The sequence below is a fragment of the Bos indicus genome, chromosome 4, assembly GCF_029378745.1.
Source record: "Bos indicus isolate NIAB-ARS_2022 breed Sahiwal x Tharparkar chromosome 4, NIAB-ARS_B.indTharparkar_mat_pri_1.0, whole genome shotgun sequence".
Taxonomy (NCBI): Eukaryota; Metazoa; Chordata; class Mammalia; order Artiodactyla; family Bovidae; genus Bos; species Bos indicus.
In genome coordinates this window covers 64294851-64315597 of record NC_091763.1, presented here as the reverse complement: position 1 = coordinate 64315597, position 20747 = coordinate 64294851, and the positions used below count along the sequence as shown (strand labels likewise).

Here is a 20747-nt window from a genome sequence, read left to right as displayed (position 1 = left end):
AAGTGAAAGTTTTAACTTTTAAAAAAAGGTGAACACCTACTTCTTAGTTTTTTAAATTACATGTATCTGGTACTTTTAAAAATTTAGTAATAATTGCCTCCACCAGAAGATCACTTAATTTAGAATTCTGTTGTTTCAGTCTGTAACTGTTTTAGTAAAGCAATAAACTTAAGAAAGAATTAATAGTAAATGTAGTTGGAAAACAAAATTTTTTCTGTTTCATGTATTAAACTTCTTTAAATATTGCTTCTGAGTTTATATTTGGTTTGCTTGCTTACAGTGTGTCATATTCAAATTTAGGGAACCTATAAATAACTTGACGACTAGCTAAAAAGTAACAGATGCATGTTTTTGAGTTTTATTTATTTAAGTGGCACCACAATTTTTCCCCCTCCTCTCTCAACATGATTTTTAGTTTCATCATAATTTTGCATGAAGTTGTGTTTTATTATTCCTCTGTAGTTTTCTGGTTTTGGCTATTCTGCAATATATAAATTCTGTGGATGGATATCTACATTGTTTCTAGTTTCTGGTTACTACAAATAACGCTTCTGTTAAATTCTTATTCAGTAATCTTGGCTGTATACGTGCAAGCATTTCTTTAGGAGTCAGTGCTTAGAAGTGGGAATACTGGATTATAAGGAATGGGTAGATTAGCTTTACTAGAATAATTCCAAACTGTTTTCTAAAGTGGTTGTGACAATTTCTATTCCCACAGCAGTGGATAAGAGTTCCCTTTGCTTCACATTCTCACCAATGGTTGTTATTGTCAAACCTACTAATATTTAGCCAGTCTGATGGTATCTCGTGGCTCTTGTCTTTTTTTCAGTAGTCACTGTTGAGGCTGACCATCTTTTCATATTCTTGGTAACCTTTTGAATTTCCTTTTGTGTAGTAATTGTTTAAACCTTCTGGACTGTCTCCCTCATTGTCATGATTTGTGAGACTTCAGGCTTTGTAGTTTTGACTTCCACATTTTGGGTTTTGTCTACCTGGAATTCATTTTTGTGTATATTGAGGAAGGGCATCTGTCTCTGTGCTTTGTTGCTGCTTCATCCATGTATCTGTCTATCCTTGGGTCAGTCACGCACTGTATTAATTACCATTATGACGTGTCAGGCAGAGAAAAGGCTTCCCCTCTTGCTATTGTTCTTCAGGAGTTTCTTAGCCCTTTGCATTTCCACATCAATTTCAGGATCAACTTAAGTTCTTATACTTAAGATTTAGATAGGGGTTACCTTTAAGTGCTAGATAAAGTTTGGAGAGAACTGACACCCCTACAGTATGGAGGCTTGCGGTTCACAAACATGCTTATCATCTCAGACCTAAGAGATAAGAAAGTGGCAGTTGGTCCTGATGACATTGTAGCCCTTCCCAGGTCACAACGGAGAAGGCAGTATGCTTTTGAAGTGCTGTAACAGATCAGCTCACAACAGGTCTGCCAGATTTTCCAAGCTGAGGTGTGTTTTTTGATGCTATCTTTTTCTTCATTTTAGTCATGGTCAAAAAACAAATATAAGATTTATCCACTCTATCATTTTTAAGTGCATAATTATGTGGTATTAAGTGTATTCTCATGGTTGTACTACAGATCTCTAGAACTTTCTCATCATGCAAAACTGAAAGTCTGTATTCTTTAAACCACAACTCCCCATTCTCCCCTCACCCAGCCCTTGGCACCCATCACTGTTTCTATGAACTTAACTATTTTTAAATACTTACATAAGTAGAATCATAGAGCATTTATCTTTTTGTGACTGGCCTATTTCACTTAACACAATATCCTCAAGGTTCATCCATGTTGTAGCAAATGACAGAATTCCTGTCCTTCTTCAGGCTGAATCATATTCCATTGTATGTATATACCACATTTTCCTTATCCATTTATCCATCAATGGGCATTTGGGTTGCTTCTGCATTTTGGCTATTGTGAGTAGTGCTGCTGTGAACATAGGTGTGCAAATATCTCTTCAGTTTCTTTTTTTTTTTTTTTGGCCATTATATACCTCAGCCCGAATGTAGAAGTTAAAGCACCCTAGAAAAGTGGAAAGTGGTGGTGTGTTTGGGTGTAGAGGCTGCTGTATTTTAATGTACTCAGACTCTTGCTGCCACTGTACATTTTCCAGGCCATAGTACTGGAGTGGATTGCCATTTCCTTCTCCAGGGGATCTTCCCGACTCAGGGATCAAACCCGGGTCTCCTGCATTGTAGGCAGACGCTTTACCGTCTAAGCCACCAGGGAAGCCATACCTCTGTACGTTGGAGACCTTTAAATTTAGGCTGGATTGACCATCGGTAAAAGTGATGATGCTAAAATTTTAAGGTTATTTTGAACTACTATTTAAAATAACTTTATAAATCTGCAATGCTTTTACATGGTTCAATATTAAGAAGGTTCCAGAGCATCTATAATAATAAAAAATCTCTCTCATTCCATTCCCTGCTACTCAGAGAATAGCAGGAAATTTATTCCCCTCTCTGTTGGTAACCAACCTTACCTAATCTATGTCCTTTTTTTTTTTTTTTTTTTTTAAACAAAATATTCCCTGGAGATGAACTTCATCACTTACTGCAGGGTACTCCATCATATAGAAAAACATTTATTCATTGCCCTGCTGCTGCTGCTGCTAAGTCACTTCAGTCGTGTCCGACTCTGTGCGACCCCATAGACGGCAGCCCACCAGGCTCCCCCGTCCTTGGGATTCTCCAGGCAAGAACACTGGAGTGGGTTGCCATTTCCTTCTCCAGTGCATGAAAGTGAAAAGTGAAAGTGAAGTCGCTCAGTCGTGTCCGACTGTTAGCGATCCCATTGACTGCAGCCTACCAGGCTCCTCCGTCCATGGGATTTTCCAGGCAAGAGTACTGGAGTGGGTTGTCATTGCCTTCTCCGATTCATTGCCCTAGTCATGAATAGTTAGGTTTCCTGTCTTTTGCAATGATAAGTAATGCTGCAATAAGTAACTTTTTACAAATCTCACATATGAACAGGTGTATCTGTAGGATAAATTGTAAGAAGTAAAATCCTGGGTCAAAGAATATGGATATGTGTAATATTTTAAGGACTGTATTTCTTCATTTAAAAAAAAGAACTTTGAACTATTGACTTTTTAAAAAAACTACATTCTTAGTTTTCATGCGACTTAGCCAAGAATTCCACTGTTGACAACAGACTTTTCTTCTTTAACAGAATCAGTTGTGAAATGCAATACTATGAGCAACTGAATCAATCTTTGTAAATATTGGTAGTTCTGAAAGTGCCCTTATCAAGGATTCTCAGTCCTGGCTGGGGAGGTAGGAGTATTCGGGGGAGTCCATATAAAGTTTTAAAGAGCATTCAGCATTGTAGTATTTATGTTCAGAAACAGGTAACCAAAAAAAAGAAACAGGTAACAAGTTTTTAATACGCAGCACACAAGGTAAAGTATGACCCATGAGTCTGCCAGCCGTTTGAGTGCTTTGGCATGAGCATGGGTCCTTTCCACCTTTAGTCACAAGAGGGCGTGGGTTGAGAAGCACTATAATATACTGAATATGTGTAAGGCATAGACATGGGTTTATTTTTGCTGCTTCTGCTATTTCGCATTTTATAGAGGGGAGGAAAACATTGTCAAGAAGGAGAATGAAACCAGTTTACCAGACATGTATTCCAACTTCTGGAAGTCTTCTCTCATGTCTTCTCCTAATAGCTGGCGGTATGGTACATCCTAGACATAGCGAAGGACATGAAGTAGCAGAAATAGTGTCTCCTTCCCTCAGAGAAATTCTCATGGTAGAAACAAGACATTATCTGGATAACTGTGGTTCGGTGTTTTGTTTTATTTTTTTAAAGATGATTAGGATAACAAATAAATAAAGCTGTCATCGAACTTGATAGAAAACAAACTCAGGAGTTCAGCGAGTCCTCCCTCCTGACTTTATACACAAATTATGCCACTTGTTGAGACCTATCTTGATTTAGAATTTTTCAGCAGAAATTCCATTTACTCCTTCAGTGCATCATTCCAGTGTTAGCATTCCTTTTTTCTCAGGATATAGGCTATTTTTTGTACACTTAACTCCCTGCTGTGGTTTGGCAGTTAAAATATAAATTTCAGGGCAATGGCATTTTCAAATGCAATTCAACTGGAAATTTTAAATACACAACTACTGCCATGGTCATTTTTGCTTTGAACATTTAGTAGCAAATATCTTGAAATACTGTATCATTTTAAATTATAGGACAGTAAAATAATTGCCATGCAGTGCTTTGCTATTCTCACAAGAGTACTTTGGTGGTTATGTGCAAATGCCTGTGTTTTAAAATTTTACTGGAAGAAGGAACAGCTTTCTAATAAACGGCAGACTTTTAATGGGCTTAATATTAGTACTTCATTCCTAAATGAAAAAAAAAAAAACCCTAGCTTATATATATAGTAGCTTTTAAGTTGAACTGAAAGCCAAGAGGTCACACAAGACAAACCTTCATGTTAGACCACCTTGCCAAGATTTGACCATTAATGGAGCAGGTTAGCAATTAACTGGCCTTAATACAGTCAGGACCTGTGGTTGTTATTATTGGTATATTATTGTGTTGATTCAAAGATCAGCTGTGTTAGGAATAGCATGAGGTTGTAGGAAGACTGGAACTTTCCTTTCCTACTATTAGCTGTCTAGGCTTGACGAGGGGCTTCCCTGGTGGTTCAGTTGGTAAAGAATCCACCTGTGATGCAGGAGACCCAGATTCCATCCCTGAGTGGGGGAAATCCCCTGGAAAAGCAAATGGCAACCCATTCTAGTATTCTAGCCTGGAAAATCCCATAGACAGAGGAGCCTTGTGGGCTACCATGGCCCAGTCCGTGGGGTCGCAAAGAGTTGGACACAACTTAGTGACGGAACCACCAAAACACCAGCTGTTATGAGAGACATGGCTGTTCCATTACTTTTCTAACATTTTCTACTCTTGTAATTCATAGGGATATCTGTGTTTGCCTTATATGGCATTGCAGCAGCATCATCTTCTCTCTGATGTCACCATTCGAGGATTTGTTGCTGGAGCTACTAACATCCTTTTTCGACAACAGAAACACCTCAGTGATGCCATTGTGGAAGTAAGTTGACATCTGAGTGCAGATACTTGACTGCTGGTCCCTGTTTTTCTTTTTTCTTTTTTTATTTTTGAAAAGCACTTAACATTTAATGAATTTCCCAGCATGTGGCTTCAAGCCACCAGGACACAAGCCCCACCTACACCCTTAATCTTCTCCTCAGTTCTTCTGCTGAAGAATTTGGCCTTCACGATGACAGGATGCTTTGGGAGCTTTCCTTTGCCCAGAACTTTGTAGTAACCTGATTGCACCACATCAATGATAGGAGCAGCTCCTGTCTTGTTCTTGGCAGCATTTACTTGTGTCTGCTCACTAACCAAGGTCCACAATTTATCAAGTTGACAGTCGGGCAGAAACTCTGGTTCCTCTTTAAGTGGTAATGCCTCATACCAACTTTCCCAAAGTATCCTGGGTGGTATTTGTCGAAGTTGATCCTGTGATGATGCATGCCACCAGCATTACCTCAGCCTCCCGGGTGTTGCCGGTGTTTGCCGGTGCGGCCTCGGCCATGGCCGTGGCTCACGTGGCCCCTAAGTTTCCGGGTCTTCCTTAGTCTGGATGGCATGTCGGCGGCCTAGACGAAAGAGCCTGTTTTTCTTTTTTAAATGGAATTTGGGGCATAGTAACAACACTAATAGTGGTCATAATTGCTTCCTTTGCCAGGCATCCTAAGCACCTTAGGTATATGAACTTATCTAATTTTCATAACAACCTGTGAGATAGGCATTGTTACTGTCCATATCACACCTGTGAAGCTAAGGAACAGAGGGGATCAGACAGCTGCTAAGTGGATGAGCCAGGATTCCTACCAAGGCAATCTAGTCTTACTTTGCTGCTGCTAAGTCGCTTTAGTCGTGTCCGACTCTGTGCGACCCCATAGACAGCAGCCCACCAGGCTCCCCTGTCCCTGGGATTCTCCAGGCAAGAACACTGGAGTGGGTTGCCATTTCCTTCTCCAATGCATGAAAGGGAAAAGGGAAAGTGAAGTTGCTCAGTCATGTCGGACTCTTCGCAACCCCATGGACTGCAGCCTACCAGGCTCCTCCGTCCATGGGATTCTCCAGGCAAGAGTACTGGAGTGGGGTGCCATTGCCTTCTCCGAGTCTTACTGTAGTCTCACAATAAAAGTGTGTTTATCATTTAAATAGTTTAAATACCTCTACCTTGTTTAATATGCCCCAATATCAAGTGGAAGGAGCTAGAGATAAACATTTTATATCTTATTAATATAGAAGTATAAATAATTTGTTAACTTTTACAATTAAAATAATTTTTATAAATGGGTGGAGGGGATTTCAGCCACCCTAAGGTTTCTGTAGTTCCTAACAGAAAGTACCAGAATGTGCTTCCTGGGGAAATGTTTATAATACAATAAATTAAAAATCTGGGATTCAAAGCTATATGGATCCCAATATTGAGGGAGAAAAATACATATATCATACCTTCCAAGACAGGAGGATATAGATGAAAGGACCACAGAGTTTTCTTAAACATTATTGTTACATTCTAGTTGGTTGGCAAGCTGATGATTATTTATTATTATACTTTAAAACTAACCTGTAAGTTACATATAGTTCTTTCTGTGTCAAGTATTATATAATAAATATACCCCAAAGTATCTGTGCGTGGTCAAAGCAAAAATTTTTAGTAATTGTATTTAATTAATTGTATTCATTTCTATTTGTATGATAAAGGTGATTTTTACTGTACATTTCTATATTTTCCAAAATGTTTGTCAACATGAATCACTTTTATAATTCAAAATTAAGTATTTATGCATGTAAGAACAAAAAATGAGCATTTTTTTTAAATAGTGAAAAATAAGAAACAGCTTCAGAATAAAAAACCTCTCTTTCTTAGGCTCATCTTTTGAGAATGCTATTATTCATATTTTTTATTTCCAACTCCGACTTCCCAGTAGTTAAAGTGTGGCATGGATGTCTGCATGAATGCCCAGACTCTGACTTGTACCTGGGTACCCTCTAGGTAGAAGAAGCTCTGATCCAGATCCATGATCCAGAACTTAGGAAGCTGCTCAATCCAACCACTGCAGACCTAAGGTTCGCAGATTACCTAGTGAGGCATGTGACTGAGAACCGGGACGACGTCTTCCTGGACGGCACGGGCTGGGAGGGAGGTGACGAGTGGATCCGAGCACAGTTTGCAGTCTATATTCATGCGCTGTTGGCCGCCACACTGCAGCTAGGTAAGGAGCTCACAGTCACTTTCTCATTTTGTAACTCTGGATGCTTTGAATTGCATAAGAAATAAAGTAATCAGAAAAATTACCTGTCACTCCACACATATAGAATTAACTACTCTTCACAGTTTGAGTAATTCATATCCTTCTAGACCTTTTTCTATGCATATGTTTTGGATTTTAGTTTTGTAGTGTTCATGGTAGTCCTCTTGCAAACATGGATCCCATTTTTCATGTTTTTTATAGCTTAGTTTTTCTTTATAATATAAACATGTATCAAGAGAGTAAATGCAGATCTTCATCACTTTTTACATGACTTAGTATCCCACCATATGGAAGGATATATCAGTAGTTGAGTGCTGTTTATAAACACTGCTTACATGTTTTTAAGATATATGAGGGATGGAAAAAAAAATTTAAAAAGTAGAAATCATTGCAGATCACATTCTGAATGATTAAACCTTCAAATTTATCCATTCTAACAGTATCCCTATTAAATGTTTAAAATGGATCAGGCAAACATAGAATCACTCCTGTGTTAAAATTCTCATTCCCCATAGAAACGAATATATTCAAGGAGAAAATGAAGCTCTGCAGTGAGCTTTCACACCTGGGATACCTGCCACCCTGCATATTAGCAAATCAGTAGATTTGGTAGTCGGAGAAGGCACTGGCACCCCACTCCAGTACTCTTGCCTGGAAAATCCCATGGACGGAGGAGTCTAGTAGGCTGCAATCCATGGGGTCGCTAAGAGTCGTATCACTTTCCCTTTTCCCTTTCATGCATTGGAGAAGGAAATGGCAACCCAGTCCAGCGTTCTTGCCTGGAGAATCCCAGGGACGGGGGAGCCTGGTGGGCTGCCGTCTATGGGGTCTCACAGAGTCGGACACGACTGAAGCGACTTAGCAGCAGCAGCAGATTTGGTAGTGATGGTGGTAAGGCTGTTAAAAGTATATGGAGCTTCTGTTTTTCCTGCTTCTCAAAGATCTCTCCAACTGTTTCCAGGTTGCTTTTTTAAAAATTGTGAAATCCATATACAATTTACCGTCTTAACCATTTATAAGTGTATGATTCCACAGTGTTTAAATACCTTCGTGTTGTGGTGTCCGTAGATATTTAAATCAACCCCACTGCTGCCACCTCCTAGATTAGTTCTTCCGATAGTATTTGTAGAGTTTTAAATCCAGGCTTCAGGCATGTTCTTCATTCATTAAGAAATCTATGGAGTGACTCCTTATTTGTTAATGGGATTTTTTTTTTTAAGTGTCTGCCTCTTCTACAATTGTAGCAACTGAGATCCCCAAATTAAATCCTCTAACCCAGAATCACTCAGTTTGTCTATTAAGAAAACCCAAGTCTCCACCAGTCATGTATGTTCCTGAGTAATTAATTTACTTCTTAAAAATATTTTCCTGAGTACACAGTAGCTATGTATTTTCAGAGGCAACATTTAACATGTGTGGAGACCCACCCTTATTTTTTTTAGAGCACTTAACATCTACTAACTCATTTCATCGTCTCAGCAATCTTAGAGGTAGATACCATGTCATCCTCATTTTACAGATTTGAGAAAGTGAGGCACAGAGAGGTTAAATAACTTGCTCTTCCCCCTGGTAGGAGACTGAGCTGGACTTCAACCCAAGTAGTCTGGTTCACACCCAAGCTTTTAAAGGAAATTTAGCCCAGTGAGCTGATTGATGAATATGTTCTTAAAAGCACTTCCTTATGGTACATATAGAACCATGAATGTTCTTTTCTTCCTCTCCCAGCGACGAAAGTCACATGTTTCACCTTCAAAGCAAGCAACTTGGAATTAATATATGAAGCAATAGCCATTTGAATTAGTTCTCCAAACCTTGTCTGTTCTTCCAAGTAGAAGAAGCACTGTGGATTGAAGCTTCCTCTTGATAGTGATGAAGCCAAAAAGTTTTATGCATTAAATATATGAAAATCCCCTTATTAAGTATTTTGACCGTGAAATGCATGGAGGCTCAAGAATGAGTTTCACCGAATAGTAAGATAAAGAAAAAAGAATGGCTAAAAAGAACCAATTATTCTAATTTCCTTTCTTAGAAAATGGTATTTGTGAAAAGATTTTTTAAAATACCCTAATTGCCTACTCCATATATATATGTATGTCAGTATGTTTAACCCACTCTAGTCTGTAGTTTTTAATAAATAGTACTATGCCTCCTTACCTTGGTGAGGAGAACATGGAAATATTTTGGAGTTTTTAGGAACCTTAGAAAATATTTGGCTCAACCCCCTTATTTTCTAGTAAGAAAAATGAAATCCCAGGTGATCAAGTGACTTAGCAAAAGCCACATAGCTTCTTACTAGGGTTCTGGAACTTGACCCAAGATTCCTGACATTTGGTAGGCTTTGTCCCCAAGAAAGCAGCAGGGGACAGGGAGGCTAAAGCCATTTCTTTACTGTTATTGGTTATTAATCTTTATAACCCTGACTGGCTACAGTCCAGCCCAACTTTCAAATATTTACTTGACAGATAATGAAAAGATCTTATCGGACTATGGGACGACCTTTGTTACAGCATGGAAGAACACTCACAACTACAGGGTCTGGAACAGCAACAAGCATCCAGCACTTGCAGAAATAAATCCGAAGTAAGCACATCCTCTACAGGGTGATAGAGGTGGTTGACTTATAAAGGGTTTCTGAATAAAGAAAATCATGTCTGAACTCTGATGATACTGTGAATATCTTCAAGAATCCCTTAAATAGATTTTTTAATAAAAAAGGCTCCTAAGTACAGGGAAGCAGCTGAAAACTGCTTCCCTATTCACACTTCTTACTCACAAAGCACAAGGCATTTTGGAAGCACTAACATTTCTCCCAGCTTCCAGTATAATTAGGAGACGAAAGTCTTAGCCTGTGGGGATGCTCGTATGTCATATCGATCTTTCCTCCCTTTCTCTGGATTTTTGCCTCAGCAGAATGGTCAAGCGAGATAGAAGCCTTGAGAGAAATAGCACTGGTTAAAACTGAGAGGTTATTGTAAAATATGAAGTGTGAACAACTAAAGTCAATATTTGAATTCCTAGATAATCAGTAAAATCTGGTGCCATTTCCATATCAGATTCTAAGATCCAACAAAATTTAATACCTGTCATAATATTGACTGTTGACTGGGCAAAGACTTTATTCCACGTAAAAGGCATTTAAATGTGCTAGAGAATTGGGCCATTAAGAAAAAAAATACCATGTAAATGGGAGAGTGGAGTCTAAGGAGATCAATTGATATAATGTGTACATATTGGGAACTTCTAAATTAAAGGATTTTAATTTCTTTATGATATAAGTATACATTGAACTTTTGTTTTCATTTGTGTTTTTTTGGTGTATGTGTTTTTTAATTACTTTTTATTGGTGTATCATTGTATTTTAAACTTTACTTCTTCATGAAAATATGACAAAAATCAACTTAGTACTGATTACCATATTATTTAGGAACTTGGGTAAACTTGACTTGGGAATGTGCTTTAGTGGAGCTACACACACAAAACCCAGGGATTTACGTCATTGTAACTTGCAGAAGCATCTGCAAGGAAGCAGGGCTTGGGAGAACATGTCTGCTAAACTTATCCATCAAGAACCATGACTAGGTTCAGGACCAGTTTTGGTGAATTTTGTCCTCATACTGGGCTATGGCAGAAACCTAGATTGCCATTTGGATGTGGTAAAAACATAGAGAATTAAAAGGCAAAAACACTAATGGAATTAAATGAAAGGTCTAAGTTCAAAGTCTTCTCCCTCACTAACCACAAGGTCTGTGTTCTAAAGAGTAATGAAGAGAAACGGATGTGAGCTTGTTTGCCCAGTGGCGCTGGTTGTAGTGGTGCTGGGGGAGTGGCCATTCACAGCTCTGTCTCCTCCCCTGGGGCTCTGTTAGCCTGGACAGATCTTTACTCAGCTGCTCCATCTGCCGTAGTACCTTTAACTTGAAGCAGCGCTACAGATTTTAATGCAGGTCCTTATGAGGATTAGCTGGCATGTGTTTTAAAGGATTGTGAAAATAGTGCTTTTAAAACTATGTAAATAACTGAGGTTATTTAGGTTGAGGAGAAAGAAAGCTGAAGCAAAAGACCAGAAAATTCAATTCGGAAATTATGCAGATATGATAGTCAGCAGATTTTCAGTATTTTCACCAAATTAAAAACAGAAATGATGATAGTCTTCAGCTGTCATCAGGGGATATAATTTAGAAATATTCAAAACTAAATGTAAGGTTTGAGATCTTTGAAACCCTTTCTTCCACTCCTAAAGATTAGAAAATTAAGTCCTCTCAATGCTTTCAACTGGTGATTCAGAAATCCAGATAAAAGAGAGGTTGTTATGTATGCCTAATGTGACCAGTAAATAAATTTATCATTTGAAAAGCCATAATAGCATTTTTAAAATTTTAATTGGAAGCTAATTACTTTACAATATTGTGGTGGTTTTTGCCATACATTCACGTGAATTAGCCACATAATAGCGTTTTAATGTTTTAATAAGTGGCTGCAAATTTCACCAGGGTGACTTTTTTTTTTTTTTTGGTCACTGTCTTTGTTAGACATTGACAGAAGGACCCCTGCCCTGTGTATGAGATAAGAATCTGAATGTTTACTGATTCCTTGTTTTATAGTGTAATGTTGATCAGGTTGCTTGATTTTTATACATACTGTTTCCCTAAGATCTGCACTTTGAGTTGCTTTTCTGATAACACAGATTAAATCTTCCTTTGACCAATAGCACCCATTTATAAGATGGCCAGAATCAAGCCATGTCCAAAGTCAACGACTCTAACCCTGACTGTCCCAGGAGCTTTTTTAAAATGTTGGTGCTTGGGCCCCACCTCAGACCAAAGAGGAACATTAGGGCGGCACTAACACAAACCAACCCCACCCAAGGAAAAAAAACACCTATTTTACAAGCAAAGTACATAAGCTGAGAGAGACTGCGTGACTGTGAGTGGAGAGCTGTGATCAGAGCCCTATTTCCGGTGTCGAGTTTGGAGCACCGCCGCCCGCCTGAGTCACCCCAGTGCAGTTTCCTGACACTTCCTTGTGATAACTCTGTGTTACAGCTTCACTGGTGAGACACTCATAGTCTAAACTCAAACTTTGTTTTACAGCCATCCTTTCCAAGGACAGTACTCAGTGTCAGACATGAAGTTAAGATTCTCACAGTGAGTATTTAGGGAAAATACTAGGAACGTTCTTCTGTCTGAATTCATGCCATGTGTTTCATCGCTAATTGGGAATTGTTTTTCTCCACTTCATAGACTTGTGCTTCAAATAGTAACCAAATATGTGCATAACGTTCTCTAGCTCAGCAGTGTGTATGTTTCAAAATGAAAACACTGCTGTTCCATGGAGAATGGTGTGAACTAATAGCAGGATTTGCCATTTTTATTCTGGTGAAGTAACTTCAGCAAATTATGACCATACAAATTATGTATAACCATACATCCTTATGTCCTTACACCACTTTCTGGCTCATCTGTATATTCTTTTAAAATTTTCTGAAAATTCCTGTATTTAAAATATTAGTAAATTAATTGATGTATAACAAATAATGAATTATTTATCTTCTTTTCTCAATAATTCTGATTTGGGGGATGATTATAGAGTGGTTAATGTATATGTGAGTGATTTTTTTTTTTTTAACTGTACTTACTTAACATTTCTCTCCTTTACTCAGTTCTGTTCAAAACAGTGAGCGTGGCAAAAAACTTGGAAACGTCATGGTTACAACAAGTCGGAATGTTGTACAAACAGGAAAAGCTGTTGGTAAGGATGTCTTAGGCAGGAACAGATTGGAATCATAAAACATCTCTTCTCTATCCTCAGTATGTCATTGATAAAAACATAAAGTTGCAGAGATGTGTGTATCACATAATAATGCAAGATGGTTGAATATACAGTGGTTTTTCTTTTTAATTTTGGTCTTATTCATTAAAACAATGCTTGTGACACTAGATAATGCCAAACCAAGTTTAGCAAATGTTGTCATATCTGTTATCAGGAATCAAACTTCTCTGGATTTCTCTTTCTGTCTCTGAGCTGCCCACAGTTCTTTATAAATAGTAGAGTACTATTTATATAATAATAAAGTAGGCATTAGGAGCAGCTGTCTTTTAAGGTAGTATCACATAGTAAAGAAGATCAGTGAAAACCAACAATTGTTTTTATGAAAAGATCACATTAATGATACTTCTACAGACTAGTAAAGAGAAAAAGAAGATACAAATGACCAGTATTGGGCATGAAAGAGGGGATACCACTATAGATCTTACAGAAATTAAAAGGATAATTAGGTAATACTATGAATAATCTTGTGCCAGTTATTCAACTGCTTAGATGAAATCTGCAAAATCCTTGAAAGACTCTAATTGCCAAAACCAGTGCAGTAAAGAAATAGAAAATCTGAATAGCCCTAAATATATTAAATAATTGAGTTAAAGTTTAAAGGCTTGCTACAAGTTTTTAAATGTAATCTAAGCCCAGGTGGCTTTACTTACGAATTTTATCAAACACTTAAGGAATAATGCTAATTTTATACAAACTCTTTCAGAAAGTAATGGTTGAGGTAATACCTCCCAACTTGTTTTATGAGGGTATATTACCCTGATACCAAAATCAGACGAACGGTTGTTAGGTATATCCTTCTGTACCTAGCTTTTTTCACTTTGGCTGTTTTGAAGATTATTCCATCTCTTTTTCTTGGAGAAGGAAATGGCAACCCACTCCAGTGTTCTTGCCTGGAGAATCCCATGGACGGAGAAGCCTGGTAGGCTGCAGTCCATGGGGTCGCATAGAGTCGGACACGACTCAAGCGACTTAGCAGCAGCAGCAGTAGCAGCCATCTCTTTTTCTAAAGAAATTTCTTGTTCCTTCTTTCCTACATTTTTAACTGTTTACTTTTATACTATTTCAGACTTAAAGAAATCATGTAACAGTGTACAGGGAACTCCCAGTTATCTCAAGTGTCCGGTTATTTACACTTGGCTACATTTGTTTTGTAATATCAGTATTAAAAATTGGGCCCATCTCATTCCTTAGCTCCTGAGAGCTAAGGGTTAGCTAAAGGTTAGCTGACTAACCCTTACTGAACACAACTCTAAAGCCCCAGAACTAGGTGATCTCTGTGCCAGGGCCCTCCTAGCTCTAATGTCCTGTACATCTGGAGATGGGTAAGAGAACTATTCTACAGACTTAAAGACAAACACGGGGTACACAGTCCTGTCACCCCTGTACAAGGGAATAGAATTAAATATATAAGCATTTATTTCCATACAATATTATACCTTTGACTTATTTTGAATTCTTTGTTTTTGATAGAAAAATTCTACTTCATCAAAGGTATATGATGTCAGTTAATTTTTAGTGATGCTGCTGATATTTAAATTCTATGGCCTGTTCCCTTCTTGCACACTCCCCTCTCCAAGAACAGTGAGTGTGTATGATTCAACTTAAATAATTTCATTATAACATCAGCTTTTGAGATAATGCTGTTAAAAGCAAAACAGACCTCAGGCAGGTAGAGCTCTGTATGTTTTAATTTGGTGCACCATGGTTATTTATTTTATTTATTTGAGCGCTTCGGGCCTGTCTTGCAGCGCTGCAGGCTTTTCTGTGGTTGTGGCGCATAGGCTTAGTTGCTCCGAGGCATGTGGAATGCCAGTTCCCCGATGGGGGATCAAACCCGTTTTCTCCTGCTTTGTAAGGCAGATTTCCAACCACTGGACCTCCAGGGAAGTCCTGTGATGCAACATGATTTTAGATGACAATAACAAATTTCCCTAAGCAGCCTAACAACTCTTTCTTGTAGGTGGTTTTCAGTTATAAACTTGGATTTGGGTTACAGAGAGCACATAGAAGTTTGGTTTTGTTTTGTTGTGTTTTTTTGTTTGTTTTTAGCTCTCCAAGACGTTTAAGAACCACTAGCCTGGGAAAAGTTTCCCAAAGACTTTCAAAATACTTAGGAGAGCAGTATCTTATACCCAGTCAGGTTCCTCTTAGACATTCCCATGGTAAGGGATTATTTTGAAACCAGAAGTGTCAATTTTATTGCACTACCTATTAACATATCAGTGTGTTGCAGTTAAGTAGCATTGGTTTTTCAGTGTCTCCTAACAGAAGTGAAGACCATTTTCCTTCTGTTTTTCCCCTCCTTTCCACTCAGGCCAGTCGGTTGGAGGAGCTTTTTCCAGTGCGAAGACAGCTATGTCTTCATGGCTTTCTACTTTCACCAGTTCCACTCCACAGAGTCTCACTGAGCTGCCTGACGGGAAACCCTGAGCCGAGCAAGCCACCCAGAAGCTGCTGTCGCTTTCTTAAGTTTTAAGCGTCCCCTGTCTGTCTGCTGCTCCCAGACTGTTCCTCTTCATCGGCTGCAGGTCCACAGCAGGGGACCAATAGGTCGAACTGTTTACATGGACGGTTGCCCTCTATCTAAATGAATGTCATGGGACACTGAAAAGATGAAAACCACAACCGCAGCTGGGACGGCTTCCCAGGTTGGGGTTTAAATTGACTACGTTTATTTCAGTCTGAGCCTGATTAAAACACACAGCGAACCTTCTAATGAATTTTGAGTTCTGACATTATACATTTGTTTACTTTAGAAAAGTTTCTCCTTGATGTACGTTTTGTTCTGTTGTTGCTGTTTGAATATCCAGATGGATATTTATATGTGCTAAGATTAATTTATATTACTATTTTAATTTCTCTAAAGTGAGCCCTAAAATGTTCTGATAGCGTGGAGGGGCCATACAATCCAACCTTTTGCTGTTATTTTGCTGAGTTATATAAGGATTTTTTTGTTTGTGGGTTCTTTACCTACAAAACAAATTTGTCATTCACTTCCTCCTGGAACATAGAAGTCAGAGGTGGTAGTTCTGAGGATGGAATGTTTTGTGATTTTAATGTATCCTTTTCCCACCCTACACACTTGCTTTGAGGTGTCAAGGAGTGTCACTGTGCTTTCCTCCTCTTCCTAATTGTTCAAGTAGATGTGCAAAGAATGAGCATGGTGATGGTTACAGCAGAGTTGAAACAGTTTAACTGTGTATTTAGGGCAAGACTTTTAAGGACCTAGGTGGGTTCTGTTGACTGTAGTAACGTTGCAATCTTTACATGTGTTTTTTAACCCGAAGTTTGTGCCTTCTATTTCTTCTTTTGGACGGTTTTCCATTGGGTGTTTACAGATTTAACAGGTTTTTTCTCAGTCTTACTCTTCATGAAGCTTTTCGAGGCACTTGGCCTTCCTCCTTCCCTGATAGAAAATCCTCATGTAATCAATGTCTACCCCCTTCCAAAAGCATTTACAAAAGAAAAGATGATCTGTAAATATTAAATAGAATTCTCATCTTGGCTCACATTTAGAAAAGCGAGAGAAGAAAAACTTCAGCCATGACATTAGTCATGTTTTGTGAAGGACATCTGGGTTCATGTTAGACACAGGTGTGCTCACAACTGAAGATTTTTACACATCTAGACCTCATGTAGCTGCCAGGCTCAGCTCTCATTTGCTTTTCAAGGGGACTCTGATTGGGTGTTCTCAGGGAGTACTTACAGGCGACAGACTGCTTTTTCAGTAACAAAAGATACTTGGGAAATACATTGTGAATATAATCTACATTTGATGTGACAAGTATTGAGAAAATCAGGGGCCTAATTAGGGAGGGGGACTCTTGATTATATTTGATTTATCCTTTAAGAAATGTTTGTGTAAGAAGCACTACTGGGGTGTGTGAAATGAAGCATAGGGACATAATCCAAATATCCCTGAATTTTCCAATTTGTGTTTTAACACAAGTCCTACAAACCTAAAGCATACTTCCCTTTGAGTATAATAATTTAAGAATTCATTGATGATAAAGGGCTTATTGTGGGAAACATTAATTTTACTTCTAGGAAAGCTTTCTCAGGAAAATACTGTTTGAAGAGAAGAAGGTAGTACCGAACAAAAGTTTTAAAAGGTACTTTAAAGTTGCACTGAGACGAACATCTCGTTGTTTCATGAGGGCGCGTCATTGGCTAGAGTATGATAGTGCATCAGATAGCGTTCATAGTGCTGTGAGGGTCAGCCAGCATGCTGCTGGTTCATCCTTTAGTTTGTTTGATTTGGTATGATTGGGGTGAATTCTCATATCTTGTCATTCAAAGCAGCCCAGTCCACTTTGGAATCCCATTGAAATAAAAATAGTTACATAAAATTTAACTTTGCTTTGCTATCACTCCCCATTTTAATGCACACCTTAATGGAACTTTCTCTTCACGTTTCCAGTTAAGAGTTCCACCCTTACAGTGGTCATTAAACTGGCTTTCAACATAAAATGAATATTTCAGAAGATAGAACTTCTGTCATAGAGACGGTCAAAAGACCATAACTATATTTATTCTTTCAGGTTCTAGGAGGTATGGGGGTCTTCAGGGAGTGCAGGCTGTCACGTTGTTGGCGGGGCCCCAGGGCAGCCAGCACAGGGAGAGGCAGGAGGCCTGGCCCCTGGTCCTGGGGGCCTGCGCTTCAGGTTTGGATTCTGGGCTCCGCCCAGCGGCAGCATGGAAACAGTAGCTTCCTCCAGTCACTGGCTCTGTGAGCCGTAGCAGCCAGCACGGATGTGGCCGTCTGTGGACATCTCACTGGTAAAGATGAGTGCTTTGCTTGGCCACACAGTGCTTTCATCTGAGAACTGAGTGTTTTAAGTAGGCCTGAGGGAGCTAGGGTCAGCCAGGCTTTTTCAGAGTGCGCCAGGCACACAGACTGCATCCACAGCTTGGTGGACACTTCTCTGCTATCCAGGTGACTTAAAGATAGTGCTTGGAAAAAGTCCCTGGCTGGCTTTAATTCCTACTAGGCACTGTAATGACGATGACATAGGTAAGGGAAAGAGGGCTAAAGCTGCCCCAAGTGTCCCAGGCTAATGAATAGAAGAAGTTGCCTGTCGAAGTGTGGCTTGTGGTTATTTTGTATTTGCATTGGCTCTTGTAACCAGGATGAATAGTCTATCCCCAAATCCGTTAGTGATTTGCCAGCCCTCCGACCCTAAAACAATTCTCTTCCACTTTTTCCTTTAAGAAACACAGCAGTAATATCCTTGGGCAGCAGACCAGAGCATATAACCTGATCTCCTCAATCTTATCTTGCTTTCTGAGTCCTATATTAAACATTGAATTTTTTTTAAGGATAATTTACTTAGAAAGGCAAGGAGGAAACAAACTTTGAAGGGAGAGATGAGACATTTATTGTTGCAAAGCTGAGAGACAGGTTCTTAAAGTCTGCATGAAAGTATTTTGGGAGCAGTATTTAATATGCTAAAGGATGCACAAGTTCTTTAATGAAGAAGTTAGGTTTTTCATCTGCTAGTTACAAGCTGTAAAATGAAACTTTGTCTCCCTGGCAGGCAAATTTTGGTTTGGTTTAGTGGAAGTTCAAGCCAGTGGCCATTTTCCCTGAGGTGTGGTGATGAGTTTAGGAACACCCAGCTCTGGGAGGGGCCAGTGGACTAATCCTGAACCCTTGAACTATTACCTGCTTCAGCAGTTTTGGAAAGTAGCCTGTTAGGATGGTAGCCGATGAATGTGGCCTGTTATTCTATTGGGGAGTTGGCTGGGACTTTGGAGATGGTATTGACACTGGCGTGCTCTGACTGTGTGGCCAGAGTATTCAGAGTGGCACGGCATTCAGTCTGCCCACCCAGTTCTGTGGTACCCTCTAAACAAGATAGAGAACGCAGCCCTGGTTTCTAGAAGATTGTCTCATTCCACGTAGAGCAATGTGTTGCTAGGAGTTTTTTCATTCCAAGTCTTTGGGCTTCGTAACATTGGAATTGTTTTTTCATAATTCCCAACATTCCATAAATATTTGTCAAGGACAAAGAAAAGGAATGTGTTTCTTTATTCTTCTCACATAAATAACTTTGTACACATGACTTCCTGCTTTCATATGAAGGAGAAGAAACTAGCTCCCTTATGTGGCAGCTCCAAAATTAAAAGATTGTTGCACGTATAAGGGGTTGAATATATTTTATAAAACTAATGCATTTGTATTTCTGTGCTGTTCTAAAGATTACCTTTTTACTTATATTAATTAAAGATATAGAAAGTATATATTTAAATCATGTAAATGTGACTCATTAGGGAGTTTCCTCAATCTTAATATTCATCAGCTTCTCACACTCATATAGTATGCTGCTCAAATTTTTTTGTGTGCAATATGAACATTTGAACATTTCAGTCAGGTACTGAGCCAGAAAAGGTAATTGAAGTTTTTAGAAAACTTAACGTTGCTTAGAAAATATTTTGTTTTCTTGAAATAGTAATAATTTATAGCTGGAAAGATAAGATCAAGACTTATTTCAGGCCACTTGGTCACTGGTTCCTAAATTTAGGAAGCACTTGATTAACAAGTTGTTGAAAACATTTAGTGGGTACAGGAATAGTTTAAATACTTGAGATTAAAGGCTTTCCTCCGATCCCTTTCTAAGAAGTTTTAGCTTAGAAAACTTAGAAAGTTTTCTAAGGGAGTATAGCTGTGGTACATGTTCCGATCAGAAAGGTAGTTTCTCTTTGCTCTGTTAGTTTTATAATTTGTACTAGTTATTTGTTTCTGTTGTCATTTTTTTTATGTTAAAATTATAAATCACGTCTAATCATACTGAATTATAAAACTTCTACTGTATCCTTCTTTTAAGGAAAAATGAGAATAAATTATCCTGTTTGTCCTGCATACAGTGTATTTGGTCTGTCTTCTTAGAAGTACCCTTCATGTTTCTGTGTGGTTTCTGGCCTGTTTCACCAATGCACAGAAGGGCCAGCTTCGTTTATTAGGAAACTAGCAGAACTAGAGGACTCGTTGCTCATTTCTCTGTCGTTTTGAAATTACTTATGGTGGTACTTGAGTCTGTGAGGTGGTTACCCTTGCAGCAAGAATGTTCAGAACCTGGGGCTACACAGCATACCGCCAAACAGAGCTTGGTCATGCAAGAACATCTTGTCACATGCGCACTGACAGAAATCCCCAGGGGACAGGGGCATTGTCGCAAGCAACTCATTTTTCCATCTGGACTGGTGAGCTTCAAAATAGCCTTGACATTGCCACTGAGGACTCCTAACACATTTTCATATGTATTTCCATGTACCATGGTTTCTTTCCTTACAGCTGTTTTGCAAAACAGCTTCAAAGAAGGAGACAAGTTTCTTTGCCCTCCCGGGAATGGGCACTTCCTTGAGTGCAGGATTAAGTTTAAGGTACCAGTGTTCTTACAACGTGGACCATTGCTGCCTGGATCTGACAAGGTGACTGAGGCAGTAGAGCTCGACACTACTGGCATCTCCCCTTTTCCTAGGACCTGCCTTCCCAGGGACCTACACTTCAGGCTCTGCCATGGTGAGAGGATGGTCCCCCTTCGTCTCCTGGATCAGCGTTGCCTGGCGTTCATTCTCATAGGATGGGA

The 20747-nt window shown here is 39.0% G+C and overlaps 1 protein-coding gene and 1 pseudogene across 2 annotated transcripts in view; one reads left to right on the top strand and one right to left on the bottom strand.

The window, feature by feature from the left end:
- Positions 1 to 20020, top strand: part of AVL9 (AVL9 cell migration associated) — a 58331-nt gene extending 38311 nt beyond the window's left edge. For both annotated transcript variants that reach the window (XM_019958796.2, XM_019958795.2), the window contains 6 exons: positions 4953 to 5087; positions 7071 to 7290; positions 9792 to 9909; positions 12420 to 12473; positions 12989 to 13077; positions 15473 to 20020. In XM_019958796.2, the coding sequence (XP_019814355.2) occupies positions 4953 to 5087; positions 7071 to 7290; positions 9792 to 9909; positions 12420 to 12473; positions 12989 to 13077; positions 15473 to 15588 (732 nt within the window). In that variant the 3' untranslated portion in view covers positions 15589 to 20020. The remainder of the gene's footprint in view (positions 1 to 4952; positions 5088 to 7070; positions 7291 to 9791; positions 9910 to 12419; positions 12474 to 12988; positions 13078 to 15472) is intronic.
- Positions 5125 to 5685, bottom strand: LOC109557466 (large ribosomal subunit protein uL15-like; annotated as a pseudogene).
- Positions 20021 to 20747: the final 727 nt, after the last annotated feature.